The sequence below is a fragment of the Mauremys reevesii genome, linkage group 1, assembly GCF_016161935.1.
Source record: "Mauremys reevesii isolate NIE-2019 linkage group 1, ASM1616193v1, whole genome shotgun sequence".
Taxonomy (NCBI): Eukaryota; Metazoa; Chordata; order Testudines; family Geoemydidae; genus Mauremys; species Mauremys reevesii.
Window position 1 is genome coordinate 291,244,977 of NC_052623.1, and position 16,099 is coordinate 291,261,075.

The 16,099-nt window shown below is 44.7% G+C and overlaps 1 protein-coding gene across 3 annotated transcripts in view; it reads right to left on the bottom strand.

Annotated features, from left to right (window-relative positions):
- ZDHHC17 (zinc finger DHHC-type palmitoyltransferase 17) overlaps positions 1–12,890 on the bottom strand; it is a 132,368-nt gene extending 119,478 nt beyond the window's left edge. Inside the window, exon 1 of one of the 3 annotated variants that reach the window (XR_005587717.1) lies at positions 12,665–12,890. Coding sequence is in view for 1 of the 3 variants with exons in the window: in XM_039497953.1 (XP_039353887.1) it covers positions 12,665–12,727 (63 nt within the window). In the remaining 2 variants the exon portion in view is untranslated. The remainder of the gene's footprint in view (positions 1–12,664) is intronic. The other 2 variants (XM_039497953.1, XM_039497962.1) reach the window with 2 other exon arrangements.
- Positions 12,891–16,099: the final 3,209 nt, after the last annotated feature.

Consider the following 16,099-nt stretch of genomic DNA (forward strand, 5'->3'; position numbering starts at 1 on the left):
TTTTAAAAGCACTGGATGTCAAAACACAATACTGTGCACCATCATGATGGATTATGACCTTGACCCTGCAAGCACTCCACGCAGACAGACCCCTCAAACTGCCTGGAGCCCCAGGGAAGTTAATAGGAGGCTACCCAAACGAAGAGGCGTGTCAATCTGATTTGGGAATAATAAACCAAATTCATCCCAGGTGTCGCTGAGTTAAATGGAGTTATAGGAGGGTTGAATTTGGCTGTTTTTATTTTCTGGTGGAATGGAAGATTAAAGCATGTGAAAATACAGATTACTTTCTGCCCAGTTAATTTAAAAGGAAACTATCAAATTACAAATCCTACTCTGAGAATGTTTTACCTACCATTATTAAAGTAACAAAGACACAGTAACACAGATTAACAAAAAAATAGCTTCTCATTCCCCCACCTGGCTTACTTTGTGCATTTGACAGCTCTTTATATAGTCAGTTTCATTATTTCACTGTCACCATTTTCCAGCTTTATGTGGGCTCTTAATAGCATGGGAAAGAAAAACATTTTTAAAAAACGGAAAATATGGCTGCAACACCCAAAACTGGCCGGTTCATGTTTATCACCAGAAGCTACTTTTGACTTATTTTTTTAATTGAATTAATTTCAAACTGATGGTGAGTCAATATTTATGTTACATTTTGACCCCAAAATTTTGTCACACTCTCTTCACAGATGGGGTTCAGAACCTTTCCAACCTAAATAGAAGAGATACTCAGTATTTTTCCACAACTAGTGACAAAGATATTCTCTCTGAGAATCATCTTTGAAACATAAACCCATTAAGAAACCAACAATTTCTAACCCTGTGGCTGCAAAGAAAAAGCACCAAACATTAATCAACCAATGCAGTATTGCCGTCCTACTTCAGAAGAACTCCAGTCCGTCTGTTGCTGCTCAAAGCTTTTCCTAATTTCAACAGTTAAAACGGACCAGATTCTTGTCTGTTTTCATTTCTAACAGTCAGAAGGGCAGCAGTGAAACTGTCAAGAAGGAGCTCAGTTGAACTCTGCTGCAGACTGGGAAGACCACAATGCAGCAGAAGAGGCAAGGATTGCTGCTACTCAGCAGCACCCTGCTCCCTCTGAATTAGTGACAAAATTCTCACACTGACTTCACTAGTGCAAGATCTAGACCTACAGAGGAGTACTCAAAAATGTGGGGGAAGGGTAGAGAAATCAAGAACCTCACCCAAATTTGTACCAGCCAGGTGGTGCTGAACTTCGGTGGGCAAAGGGGGGAAGAAGGGAGGAGGAAGCTCCTTCCTTCCACACAAGTAGGGGTGAGAGCTTCCAGTTTATCAGACACTTATTAGCCAGCCACAGATATGAAACATGGAGCCATGAGCACTGTTCAGGGATAGCATACTGTTAGAAATCCCAGTACAAACACTTTCTGAGCAGCTAGGGGGCTGGAGATGGATTCTCCGGGCAACAGACACAATGTCAATCATTCACATCAATCTGTGGCTAACAGGTTTTATACTCTGACCATTTATTGTCTGGTAAAGTTTGAGAGCTTCATGTGTGGATGCCTGGGTGACTGTGGATGGAAAAGATTTTTGGGATAAAGTGGAAAAAAGAAGTATGGTATAAATAGATACCAGGGGAAAAAGCAAAAACAATATGAGAGAAGTGAGCACACAAGGCAGAGAAAAGGATAAGTAAGAGCATAGAAAGACAAAAGGAATATATACAACAACATGATATTGTTCCAATAACATAGGAAAAAAGAAAAACTGCAGTTGAGACAGAAAAAGAAAGGAGGCATAAGCAAACAAGGAAGGAGGTAGTAAACAGACGTAACTTAATATTTCAACTTTGATCAGGGCAAACTAGGGGTACGTCTTCACTACCCGCTGTATCGGCGGGTAGCAATCAATTTCTCAGGGATCGATATATCGCATCTCATCTAGATGCGATATATCGATCCCCGAACGCGCTCCTGTCGACTCCGGAACTCCACCAACCCGAACAGCGGTAGCGGAGTCAACATGGGGAGCCGCAGACATCGATCCCGCACCGTGAGGACGGTAGGTAATTCGATCCAAGATACTTCGACTTCAGCTACGTTATTCACGTAGCTGAAGTTGCGTATCTTAGATCGATTTCCCCCCGTAGTGTAGACCAGCCCTAGGATTAACAAGTTGCAAGAGCATATCCAAGTCCCTTATAACAAAATTTCTTCAGCTGAACTGTCTCATGCTTAGTCTAAGCCTCTAAGGCAGTGGTCCCCAACCTTTTTGTGGCCAGTAGCACATTCATGTTTTCAATAGAGTGTGGCGGGCGCCAACAATTTTTCAAGGCTTATTTTGTATTTGTACATTAAATAATACGAAAAACATCATATTTAATATTCTTCCTACTCTGGGTTGAAATAATACGTACGTTGTCTCTTATTTGAACCACTCGTTTTGGAGCAAAATGTTAAAAAAATAATAAATTGCAAAGCACAAGAAAACAGCAGTATCAGTGCAGGAAGAATACTCACATACAGGGCCAGCTCCAGGCACCAGTGGAGCAAGCAGGTGCCTGTGTCAGCACATGCTACGGGACAGCATTCGGTCCATTTTGCAGAGGCGGAGTGGTTTTTGTTTTTGTTTGTTTGTTTGTTTTGGGAGCAGTTCTGGGCAGTGCAGCGAGAAGCCTGAGAGAAGCTGCACAGCCTGCAACCCCGGAGCACTCTGTCCTTGGGCCCAGGCATCTCTCCCCTGCTGGGCACTAGGCGGGCCCCGCGCCTGCCAGGGACAGAGAACACCGGCGCCTGCAGCCCTAGAGTTCTCAGTGCCTGGCAGGCACGGGGCCACGGTTTCTCTCCGGCTTCAGAAGCGGGAGAGAAGCTGTAGCCCTGCGCCTGCCAGGAACAAAGAACACCGGCGCCCGCAGCCCTGGAGTTCTGTCCCCGGCAACCACACGGCCGCGGCTTCTTTCCCCGGCTGAGCACTAGGCGGGCGCACATAAATGCCCCGGCGGGCGCCATGGCGCCTGCGGGCACCGCGTTGAGGTCCACTGCTCTAGCCCAATAAATGTTCCACAGTCTATAAATACTTGGGGGGGAAGAGGGGAGAGAGAACAACGCTACAGTCCAGTGGTTAGGGCATCCACCTGGGAGACCCAGGAGCCACTGCCCCTGCTCTGATGAGTCTATTTGCAGAGAGTGAAACACCTGCAGCAGGAGAAATTAAGAGTCTGTCTACATGACAATAGAAACAGCCGTGGCTGGCACAGGTCAGCTGACTGGGCTTACGGAACTCGGGCTGCAGACTATAAAATTGAAATGTAAACAGTAGGGCTCAAGGTGAAGCCCAGGTTCTGAGACCTTCCTCCCTCATGGGTCTCAGAGCTCAGGCTCCAGCTAGAGCCTGAATGGCTACACTGCAGCCTGAGTCAGCTAACCTGAGCTAGTCACAGGTGTTTTATTGCCATGTAGACATATCCTTAAGGAGCCTCACATCAGAATATCCCATAGCTCAGTGGTTAGAGCACCTTCCTGAGGTGGTTGGGAGACTTGTGTTCAAAGCCTCTCTCCCTCTCCAGCAGATGGGGGAAATTGAACCTGGGTCTTCAACATCCCAGGCAAGTGTTTTACCCACTGGGTTAAAAGTTATAAGGTGGGCAACACCACCTCCACCAGCTAGATTTCAAATGTGACCCAATCCAGTAAGCAGCCAAACACTGATCTTCCCTGGTTAGCAAACAGTTCTGGAGTTTAGGAGTCTGAACAAGTATCTCCAGCCTAAAGTGAGGCAGCAGTGCACATGCTCAGATGCATAAACTTAGGCGCTTTGAGAACTTTCACTCTGAAAACTGAAGTGACAAATGAGTTTAGGCACCTACAGGGTTCAGTGGGAGTTTTGTGAATCGTAGTGGAGCCTGAAACTGGGACTTAGCTGCCTAAATCCCTTGTCAAGTATCAGAGGGGTAGCCGTGTTAGTCTGGATGTGTAAAAGCAGCAAAGAGTCCTGTGGTACCTTATAGACTAACAGACGTATTGGAGCATGAGCTTTCGTGGGTGAATACCCACTTCGTCGGATGCACGTAGTGGAAATTTCCAGGGGCAGGTATATATATGCAAGCAAGAAGCAGGCTAGAGATAACCATGGTGGCTAGGATGGTGTTTTCTGGAAGGTCACCAATGCATTGTAGTTTTCTCAGGAAATCAGTGGTGTTACAGAGATAGCTGGGAGTGCTGGTGGCATAGGGACTGAGTAGAGAGTCCACATATCCAGACAGTCCTTCAGTGGGAATGCCAATGCCTGAGATGATGGGGTGTCCAGGATTTCCGGGTTTGTAGATCTTGTTTATCTATCTTTGTAGATAGAATAACCCTGGTCGGGGCTCTAAGGGAATGTTGATTTATTCCTGTGTTAGAGTAGAGAGTGTCCTGAGTAGATGGTGCAGTTTCTTAGTATATTCCTCAGTGGAATCTGAGGGAAGTGGCCTGTAGAATTTGGTATTGGAGAGTTGTCTGGCGGCCTCCTTTTGATAACACCATCCTAGCCACCATGGATGTAGAGGCTCTCTACACAAACATCCTACACACAGATGGAATACAAGCTGTCGGGAACAGTATCCCTGATGATGCCACAGCACAACTGATTGCTGAGCTCTGTGCCTCTATCCTCACACACAACTATATCAAATTTGATGACAATATATACCTCCAGATCAGTGGCACTGCTATGGGCACCCGCATGGCCCCAAAATATGCCAACATTTTTATGGCTGACGTGGAACAATGCTTCCTCAGCTCCTCACGCTCCATCTCTACCTACGCTACATTGATGACACAAAATGGACACAAATCAGATATTAGGAATGGCAATATGCAAAAACCTGTAGGAGAACACTTCAATCTCCCTGGACACACAATAGCAGATTTAAAGGTAGCCATTCTGCAGGAAAAAAACTTCAGGACCAGACTTCAAAGAGAAACTGCTGAGCTTCAGTTCATCTGCAATTTGACACCATCAGCTCAGGATTAAACAAAGACTGTGAATGGCTAGCCAACTACAAAAGCAGTTTCTCCTCCCTTGGTTTTCACACCTCAACTGCTAGAAGAGGGCCTCATCCTCCCTGATTGAACTAACCTCGTTATCTCTAGCCTGCTTCTTGCTTGCATATATATACCTACCCCTGGAAATTTCCACTACATGCATCTGACGAAGTGGGTATTCACCCACGAAAGCTCATGCTCCAATATGTCTGTTAGTCTATAAGGTGCCACAGGACTCTTGGCTAAATCCCTTGTGAATCCAGGCCTGAATCATTAGTCATTCTAATTCTATCCCAGACTCAGGACATTGCCCATGGTTAGCCAAGGTCTATGATGTCCAATCTATTCCTAGTCACTTCATATGCCAGTAGACCTTTCTTTTTCCTTTAGAGAAACAAAGCTCCTGTACAATTAAATGATCATGTCCTAATTGTTTAAAACTATAGTTCAAGCTGTGGACTGCAAAGCTCCGAAGAATCACACAATGCCTCTAGAAACACCTGCTGATGTCAGAAGGAAGAGAAGCCAACCCACCTCCATGGGGTTGCTGTTGTCAATAAAAGAGCTCAGATGCCTCCATGAAGAATTAAACCAAGTACATGCCAGGATAACAGGTAGTTAAGAGCTACTGAGGGTCTATCTTGTCTATGAAAAGTGGTTGAGTTTAGGTCAGGTTTAGCTAACACATATTAACTAAGCCTGAGCTAAACATAACCTTTTTCCTAGCATAGATAACACATTTAGCACGATTTTAGCTGGCCATGGGGTAGCCTCGGCTAAAACTCAAACAGATAAAACTCTGGTTTAAAGAGATACCATGATCTTGCGTGTCTGCACGCGCGCACACACACACACTTTCATTGGGAATTTTTTTCCTACTGTATCACTATATTTTTACTGCTACAAGATGAGTAGCAAAAATGACAAAAAATAAGTCCTCTGTTCTCCAATTGTCATTATTCAGTTTGTTTACTTTGTGCATTTGAAAACACTTGGGTATAACCTACTTCCCCTGTACATCAGTTTCTCTTAATTGTGTGTGGGGGTGTTACACACAGCAATAAGGGAGAATACTTTTTAAAAAAAAAAAAAACTGGAAAGTGTGATTGTAAAAAATTGAAGGGAAAGTTTTGTACCTAAAACAAGATTTAACTTTTTTTGGAAACTGGCAAAAGTTCAAGTGGATAGCGTTTCCTTAACAAAAAAGTCAAAAGAACTCAGAAAAACATACGTGAAAAAGCCTTCTGTTATTTTAATTTCAAGCATTCCAAAATAATCCTTTCACTGAAGGCAAAAATTGAAAGTGGAAGAATTCTTCTTAGCAAAGTCAACCACCAAACAAAATGATTAATCCTGCACATTTCCCAATGTGGATGCAAATTTTTACATTACAAAGGAGCAGACAAAGATACTCAACTAGAGAAATTAATCCAACCACTGTATTTGAGGTCAGAAAAATCATGGGATGTCATAAACAGATGAGGAGGAGTAAGTTGTGCTTGTTCAAAAGTGAGGGCTTGTCTACACATACACTGGTGCAGCTGTGCTGCTGTAGCACCTAGTGAAAACACTACCTATGCCAACAGGAGAGCTCTGTCTACACCGGGAGTTAGGTTGGTATACTTTTGTCACTCAGGAGTGTGGATTTTCCACACCCCTGAGCAACATAGTTATATCGACATAGGTTTGTAGTGTGGACCAGGTCTGAGGGCTAGTCTACATTATGGTACTACATTGCTGTGCGCATCTAGTGAAGATGGGCTATGACCATGGGAGAATGCACTCCCGTCGGCAAAATTACTCCACCTCAGTGAGAGGCAGATGCTATATTGGCAGGAGAGTGTCTCCCACTGACATAGCGCAGAGTGGACACCACTTTAAGTGTATGCAATTTACGTCACTCAGAGGTGGATGGCTTTTCCACACCTCTGAGCAACATAAGCTACATTGACTTAAGCGGTAATGCAGACAAGCCTTAAGTGTCCAAAATTGGACTATTCTGATAAGCTGACTTTTAGTCATTCAGTGCTTTTAAAAGCACCTCAAAATTAAAGGATAATATTCATTTTAATACATTAAAAAAACGTAAATGACATTTTAAAAAGGCATTTCCAAAATATCCTATATTTGAGCACACACTATAATTGTGAGGTACTATTTAAGACAAACATACATACATCGAAGTTTTACAAACATAAGCAAGGCAAAAAAATTTTAAAAATTGAGTACAAAGTTTGAGCTATTTAAATTAGGAAGTAAGATAAAGAATAAAGACAAAAAGGTTAAAATAATATTTTATAATAAATTAGTATTGAGTTTTATAAACTATATAAAAGATTGAAAATTATTTTCCAACAGGAGTTCTTTATATATTCATCTTCAAATGTTTAAACAAAAAATAACAACTTCCAATGAGTTTGAATAAAAGTATGCTTGTATGCTATCATTTTAACAATGCACAAATCCTCACTTACCATGAATCTACTTATATAGCAATACTTAGCAACTGAATCAATCCTTTGCCATGGCTGTAAGTAACGCAATATTCATATCAACATGTCTCCAAACTTTAGTTTAAGTTATTAAAATAGTGTGCCCTTCTACAATGTATGGTACTTGACACAAAACACACAGTGCTAAAAACGGAACTTTGTCAACTAGAGGTAGAAGCTTCTTCAGAAAGATATTGGTAGTGTGACCAGTGTGTTAATTTTAGTGAACAACAAAATACTATGGTGAAGCTGTGCCAGGTTGGACAGGTTCTGAGAACAGTTGTAGAAATTCCCCCAGTACACCTGATTTCTCCCCTTTCCCTCCTGGGATTGAAACTAAATTATACAAATGGCAGGAATCATCTGCTCAGCACCAAAAAATACTGTAAATGAACTGATTACTCCATTCTAACCCAGCATTTTCTTTTACAATAGCAACAACTTACAACACTTTTCACAAGTGCCAACATCAATGCAGCTTTTTCAATTAGTTTGACTAGAGTACTGAGACGAATTTTGTTGACATCCTCCCTTTAAAGACTTTGCTCTTCAACACGTCTCCTTGTATCTGCAGGGTACATATGTATATTCAACACTCCCTCTGCTCTCCCAAAAAAATAGCCATGCACACACCTTAAAGCTTGCTAAGTGCTAAGTGACAACAACGTAGTTTCTTATGATTTACACAAAACCCAAACACTTAAAAGCAAGGATATAAATAGTTAAGGACATATATATATATATATATATATATATATATCACTGGTTTCAGAGTAGCAGCCGTTTTAGTCTGTATCTGCAAAAAGAACAGGAGTACTTGTGGCACCGTAGAGACTAACAAATTTATTTGAGCATAAGCTTTCGTGAGCTACAGCCAGAGGTGAAAGTAAGCCGGTACGGCGTACTGGCAAGAGCCAGTGCGCCGTGCCGGATCGCACCGGCTTCCATGGCAGGGATTTAAAGGGCTGGGGCCAGGATTTAAAGGGCTGGGGCAGGTGCGGGCAGCCCAGAGCCCTTTGAATCCCGCCCGCGGCTCCGGCAGCTGGGCTGGGGCCAGATTTAAAGGGCTAAAAGTTTTAGCAACTCTGCATATACATAGTACATCTGAAGGGCTCAGGGCACTTTACAAGTGTGCATAAGCATTATTAGTTTGATCTCAGAACTGCATGAGGCACTGTAGCATAATGGTTAAGCCAAGTTTTTTGGGCATTAGACATGAAGATTTGGTTCAGAGCTCCTCCATAAACTCCCTTAGACCTTTGGACAATTATCCTTCTGTTCTTCAGACACTCATCTGTAACAGACTTGCGCAACTCCTCCCTCAGGCCAGAGGGCAGTTGAAGGGAATGTGTGAGAGGAAAAGTAATTTTATCATATACTGTTTCTTTTAGGGTTTGAAAAGTAGCCCAAGACAATGCAAACCGTCAAAGATGAAATTATCCATCATCAAGGTTTACTTCCCACATCTGTCAACTTCAATGACAGAACAGTGTCTAGTTTTCAACCAACAGCAATTTTTAAAACATTGTACTATCCCTACCCTTGAAGGCTACCTCTTGTTAAACTTATTTGTGTCAAATTTTGTACTATAATGTTATTTTGTTGGAAAGACAGAGGAATACTATAAAATATTACATATTTTACAAAAAAATTCAAAATCGAGACATTTTACTCTTCATCTCATGAGAATTTCTCTCACGTACTCTGTATTTTGCTTTTGCGTTTTGTTTTGTTTATTACAAGAAAGATCACAATCAACCACAGTGAACGTCTACATATGTGCTGGGAGGTGAAATTCCCAGCTCATGCAGACATACCCATGATAGCGCTCCTTGAGCTAACATGTTAAAAATACCGCTATAGCCAGGGTAGCAAAGGCAGCAGCTTCAGCTAGCAGCTCAAATGCTGACCTCCTGGGAATGTACTCAGGAGGCTAGCATGAGCCTTTGGAAACAATGCAATTCTGGACAGTCATTAAATCACTGCTGTACTTCAAGTAATTTTGTTACCTAATCCATTAAGAATGGTTTCAAGTAACAGGCAATGGCAACAAATTCCACTCTTTAAAAATGCCAAATACTGAAAAACCATTTAGAAATAAAAAACAAATCCAACTGCTAACTTCAGCTAATTTAAGGTGTATGTGTGGAGGGGAAGTATTTATTGTTAGAAACAACAGTACTTCAATATTTGAAAGCATTTTTTTTGCCATTTGCTACTGCATCACTAGTGATGTGGCAACACACCAGTGGGGAGTCCCAACATTTCTACAATCAAGCAGTACATACTATCCTGTAAATAAACACAAATTTATTATACTGCATATACTGTAAGCTCTTTGAGGCAGGAACTGCCTTTACTTTTTGTGGTCTTGGGCAGAACAGAGCATGTTCTCAACCCTAAAAGAGTAACAGAAGAACGTGATTAACATATCCTATCAGACACAGATGAACTTGCAGTAATATATGAGCATTTTCTCTAACATTCTTTAGTGTAGATGCAGATTTTATTTTAATATTGTAGTCCCAAGGAGCCTCAGTCATAAACCTGGATTCTATTGTGCTATGCACTGTATAAACACAGAACAAAAAGATGGTCCCTGCCTAAGTTGCCTGGTTGAAATCTAACTGTACAAAGTAATACTGGACTGTCATTTTCTTCTTTGGATTTAAACAGAAGTCTCCTTCAGTAACATTTTTAAGTTTGGTTTGGGTAGAGCAGGGGTTCTCAAGCTGGAGGTCGGGACCCCTCAGGGGCTCATGAGGTTATTACATGGGGGGTTGCGAGCTGTCAACTTCCACCTAAACCCCACTTTACCTCCAGCATTTATAATGGTGCTAAATATATTAACAGTGTTTTTAATTTATAAGGGGTGGGGGTCACACTCAGAGGCTTGCTATGTGAAAGCGGCCACCAGTACAAAAAGTTTGAAAGCCACAGGGGTAGAGGCTAGGAGGAAGAGCATAGTTATTATTTACAGTACTTATTCTATCATTACTTTGTAAACTACTGTATTCAGTTTCAGATACCAAAGAAACAATATCTGATTTTACTGCCTGATCACCACCACCTTGTCATATAAAACAAATATGTAAGCAATTTTGAGAATAACTTTATTTACTATGAACTCTGCAAATATAATTATTCCAAATTAGCAAACAATTTTCAGCAATACATTTTCAGCTCACAGTGATTCTCCTAACAGTTTGTACATGCTTTATTTTTTTGTTCCTTCATATTTTGTCAGTCTGTAAATTAGGGTTCTGACCTTGCAATGAGATCAGCACCTTTGCAATTCTCTCAGGACTTCATGTTTTCTGCAATTTTAGAATATTTGACCAATATTTTTCCTTACATCTCACTCCAAAGGAGAAAGTATCTGGTACAGAAGGTTAGACAAATACCTTAGGCCAATTTCAAAAACTCCATTCATAAAAAGAGATGATGTAGAACTTCAGATACCAAGAGTATTTATTCGAAGTTAGAAAGGAGGTGATCACCTAGCGGGGACAACAAGAAGCAACATGCAGCATATTTACTTGCACTCCACCCAAGCTACCACCAAAGGACCTGTTGGCAGAAGACTGCTTGTCACTTGGGCATTGCAATGTCTGATTTTGGAGTCTAGATCTCATTTTTAAGTTATATTTAGGCATTTAGGAGCATACTCCTGTTGACTGTGAGTGGTTCCTAAGTGTCAAAAGCCTGTATGAAAATGAGAAGGACAAACAGTCACATTTAGCACTACAGCGTCTCTTTAGACATCAAGAAACCTAAAAGCATCTTTAAAATATTTGTTATGGAAAAGTAATACCATCTGTCTGACAAAACCTGGGACCTTGCACACCTATTATTTATCTTTTCATAGGCTAAGAAAACAAGTCTTACCAGGGGCGGCTCTAGACATTTCGCCGCCCCAAGCAGGGCGGCATGCCGTGGGAGGCGCTCTGCCAGTCGCTGGTCCCGCGGCTCCGGTGGACCTCCCGCAGGCGTCCCTGTGGAGGGTCCGCGCGGAGCCGCGGGACCAGCGGACCCTCCACAGGGACGCCTGCGGAAGGTCCACCGGAGCCGCTTGCCGCCCTCCCGGCGACCGACAAGCCCCCTGCGGCGTGCCGCCCCAAGCACTCGCTTGGCGTGCTGGGGTCTGGAACTGCCCCTGAGTCTTACAATCCTCGCCATATTAGATGGGTAAGAGTTCACACACAAAACTTTTGTTTATACTATTTACAATGTCCTTCAAAACCATCAGAGGGGATCTGGATAATGTTTATACATGGCTGACACACAAACAAGGACTCTGTTTCAGTATGAAACATTACCTAAAGTGACCTCTACATGTTAAGTAATTTTACAATTTTATTAAAGCGGATGTTAAAAAATTAGATAGTACACAGGTTAAGAAAAGAGTGTCTGTACAAATACTCCAGCACTTGTCCAGTATGGTGAGGGGGAGTAAAGACAAACACATACAGCCCAGCAAGTTCTGGACTGAGTTGGACCAGGCGCAATTTCTTACAGCAAACTGCAGCTCAAGAACAGCAGGAAGCGTTTATTCCGGGTCTCAACCGTTTGCCACCGGTAGCTTAGTTGTAACCCTCCTATGCTGTACAAACAAGCCCTGCGGTGTCAGGGATGGTGGGGAGGAGGGTGCAGCTCCGCCAGGCAGTGAGCGATGCTGTACGGAGCCATGTGCATTGCGGAGTCTCCCGCAGGGCTGTGCCCGAACAGCGGAGCGTTCACCTGCGGACCGGGCAGGGATGCCACCGCCTGCACCTCTCCCCGCACCCCCGGGCCGGCTCGCAGGGCCGCTCGCCACCCCGCAGACAGCTGGGGCGGGTCCCCGCGCTGCACCCCGGCGGGACCCTCCCCCTCTGCGTCCCGAGGCGGTGACAGGGCGCAGCCCCGCCAACCCTCGGCCCCGCGGAGCCCCGGGGTAAGGGAAACGGGCCTCTCCCCTCGGCGCAGCCGCCCCCGCTCCTGCTCCCGGCCCGGCCCGGCCCCCAGGCCAAGGCAGCCGCAGCCAGCGCCCTCCACCCCCGCCCTGGCGGCCGCGCCACCCGCACAGCAGCCGGCTGGGAGCGGAGAACGGGCGGCGGCCGCGCCACCCACAGCCCACCCCGCGGGTGGCGGGAGCCCGGGGCGCAGCGGCCTCACCTCGGGGTGCAGGATGGGGACGCAGCCCGCTTCTTTCTCGTACTCATCCAGAGGCGCCGCCATCTTGGTGCGAGCCCGCCGCCCGCTGCATGCTGGGTAGCGCGCTGGAGTGGGGGGAGCCCCGGGAGGGTGGCCGCGGCGGGGGTGCTGCGCTTGGGAGGGGCCCGGGGCAGGGCCTGTGAGAGGATATTTTGTGCCCTAGCGAAAGTTCCACCTCGTGCACCGCCGGCGCATCGCGTATTAGACACGTTCAGAAATGAATCGTGCATAATGTGGCATTGTTCATTAGCATTAATACACGTTAGTGGATCCCATCTACTCTGGCGACACCAGGACCCAACCACATCAGCCGCACCATCAAGGGCTCATTCACCTGCACATCTACCAACGTGATCTATGTCATCATGTGCCAGCAATGCCCCTCTGCCATGTACGTTGGCCAAACCGGACGGTCTCTACGCAAAAGCATAAACGGACACAAATCAAACATCTGGAATGGTAACAGGCAAAAGCCAGTAGGTGAACACTTCAACCTCCCTGGCCATTCTATAACAGATTTAAAAGTCACTATTCTTGAACAAAAAATAATAATTCAGAAACAGACTTCAAAGAGAAATAGAACTAAAATTCATTTGCAAATTTAACACCATTAATTTGGGCTTGAATAGAGACTAAGAGTGGCTGACTCATTACAAAAGCAGCTTTGCCTCTCCTGGAATTGACACCTCCTCATCTATTATTGGGAATGGACTACATCCACCCTGATTGAATTGGCCCTGTCAACACTGGTTCTCCACTTGTGAGGTAACTGCCTTCTCTTCATGTGTCAGTAAATAATGCCTGCATCTGTAACTTTCACTCCATGCATCTGAAAAAGTGAGGTTTTTTTACCCACGAAAGCTTATGCCTAAATAAATCTGTTAGTCTTTAAGGTGCCACCGGACTCCTTGTTGTTTTTATAAAATTAGAATGGCAGATACTCCGTCATACTGGGGGATCAGGTTTGGTGGGGAAGGGAAGCAGACTGGGTTCGGTCAGTGGGGGATTGGGTTTGGCTGGGGATTGCAAGGGGAGCAAACCGGGTTCGGTAACTGGGAGGATCGGGTTTGGCTGGGGAGGCGAAGGGTAGCAGACTAGATTTGGTCAGTGACGGTTCAAGTTTGGCCAGGAGGAGAAGGAAGCAGACTGGGTTCGGTCAGTGGGGGGTTTGGGTTTGGCTGGGGATTGCAAGGGGAGCAAACCGGGTTGAGTCAGTGGGGGATCAGGTTTGGTGAGGAAGGGAAGCAGACTGGGTTCGGTCAGTGGGGGTTTGGGTTTGGCTGGGGATTGCAAGGGGAGCAAACCGGGTTCGGTCACTGGGAGGATCGGGTTTGGCTGGGAAGGGGAAGGGAAGCAGACCAGGTTTGGGTGGACTTCACTGGCTGTCTAAATGTCAGGAGAGCAATTAATTGGGAGCGTCGTTCTTATCATATATGTCCTCCCTACAGTCTGCGATCTGCAACCAGCATCTTGATTGGCGGCGGCACCCCCAAATCTTGGCGCCCTAAGCAGCCGTCTAGTTTGCCTAGTGGTTGCACCGGCCCTGTGCACAAAACAGTGTTAGAATAAACATTAAACAAACAAGAAACAATTAACAATTACCATTCTGCAAGCAGTGGACGGCTGCCTACAAGATGGGGTGGGACAGTTCTTACTCAGCAGCAGGCATCCAGCTTTATTGACAGGCATACACACAAGTGGTCCTTTTGAATTAAGCAAAAATCAGACTTACACTCCTTGTCTCAATCTCTCTGATTTGTCTTAAGGTCCTTCTGCTCTGTCACTCTTTCACACTCTCCAGTCTCTGATCTCCTCCCTCTTCCTCCGATCTCTCTAGTCTGCTGCTGCTTCTCAATGATCTTCTCCTTCTCTCTCTTCTCCTACCACTCACCTTTTAGCTTGCCAGCTGACTCCTTATATTCAATTCCCTGATCTTTTCTGATTGGCTGAATGAGTTGCCACCCATGCAGGGAGAAGGCAGCTTGAAAGGTTAACCAATCAGCTTTACCCTCACCTCATAGTCAGGGGCGGCTCCAGGCACCAGCACGCCAAGCGTGTGCCTGGGGCGGCAAGCCACGGGGGGACGCTCTGCCGGTCACCGCGAGGGCGGCAGGCAGGTTGCCTTCGGCGGCATGCCTGCAGAGGGTCCATTGGTCCCGCAGCTTCAGCGGACCTCCCACAGGCACGCCGCCGAATCCTCAGGACGGGGGACCTCCCACAGGCAAGCCGCCGAAGGCAGCCTGCCTGCCGTGCTTGGGGTGGCAAAATATCTAGAGCCGCCCCTGCTCATAGCTACTCCTCTTTCTGCCTCCTCCTTGCAGGTGTTTTGAGTCATCCTCCTGTACTTTCTTCAATCCTTGTTTCTGATTTGCTATTCATCAATTTAGTTTGTGTCCTCCATCTTGGGAGTTCCTAATAGAAATTAGCAGTGGCCAAGTTGGATTTTTAACTACAAACTATCATTAATTATAATTTCCCTAAAGCATCTAGCTGAAAACTAATTTGCACACTAAAGCACTCTGATGCTAACACTACCTTTGAAATGCTAGTTGGGAGAGGTGAATTGTTACAATGTTTCTCACTTCCCCACCCCCCACCCCCTTCTCTGGCTGTCAGTCTCTCTCTCCAGGGTGCTGCAAACTACACAGAAGTTAAGCAAGTGAAAAAGAAAGGTAAAAGAAAGCCTCTGGTAACACTCCCCTTCTTGCTGGTATGATAGACTCGTTTATCTATCCAGCATTTTCATAATCCAGTGAGTTCAATGGGCATGGGGTCTTGTCCAGAGCAGACTCAAGGCTTTCCTTTGCTGGAAACCGAGCCATCATATCTTCATACTGGCACAATCCCTCACCACTCTCGATTCTTGCTTTGGTTACACTCCTTGGTGTGTCATAATATATCCTTTTCAGGTAGGGGATCTGCATGTACTTTAGTTGTGTGAATTTTAGCTTGATCCAGTATACCAGGACAATAAATGTAATTATCATTAGAACTTGGAATGCTAAAACTATCACAGTAGGATGTAAAACTACACTAAAGAATCCCCTTGCTGTGGGGGACCATCCTAAAAATACTTCCCACCATCTATATTTAGTATCACTTCTTATACACTCAATTACTTGTTCAATTTTCTTAGTGGAATGGTGGACAGTGATCATAACTTTCTATGCATTCTCCTGGGCCTTTTTAAATTGTCTTTGTAATTCAGGACGATTCATTAATTGCCTAACTAAAGTTATGTTCAGTCCTAAAGGGGACTGGGTTAATTCTCTCATATTTGATACTGATCTTTAATTTCCTCATTCTCAATTTCGGGTAATGCAAACTGGAAACTGCAACCAATCACCCAGGTAGCATTACACAAGCACTTGTTTTCATAAGGGTTATGGGTTACAT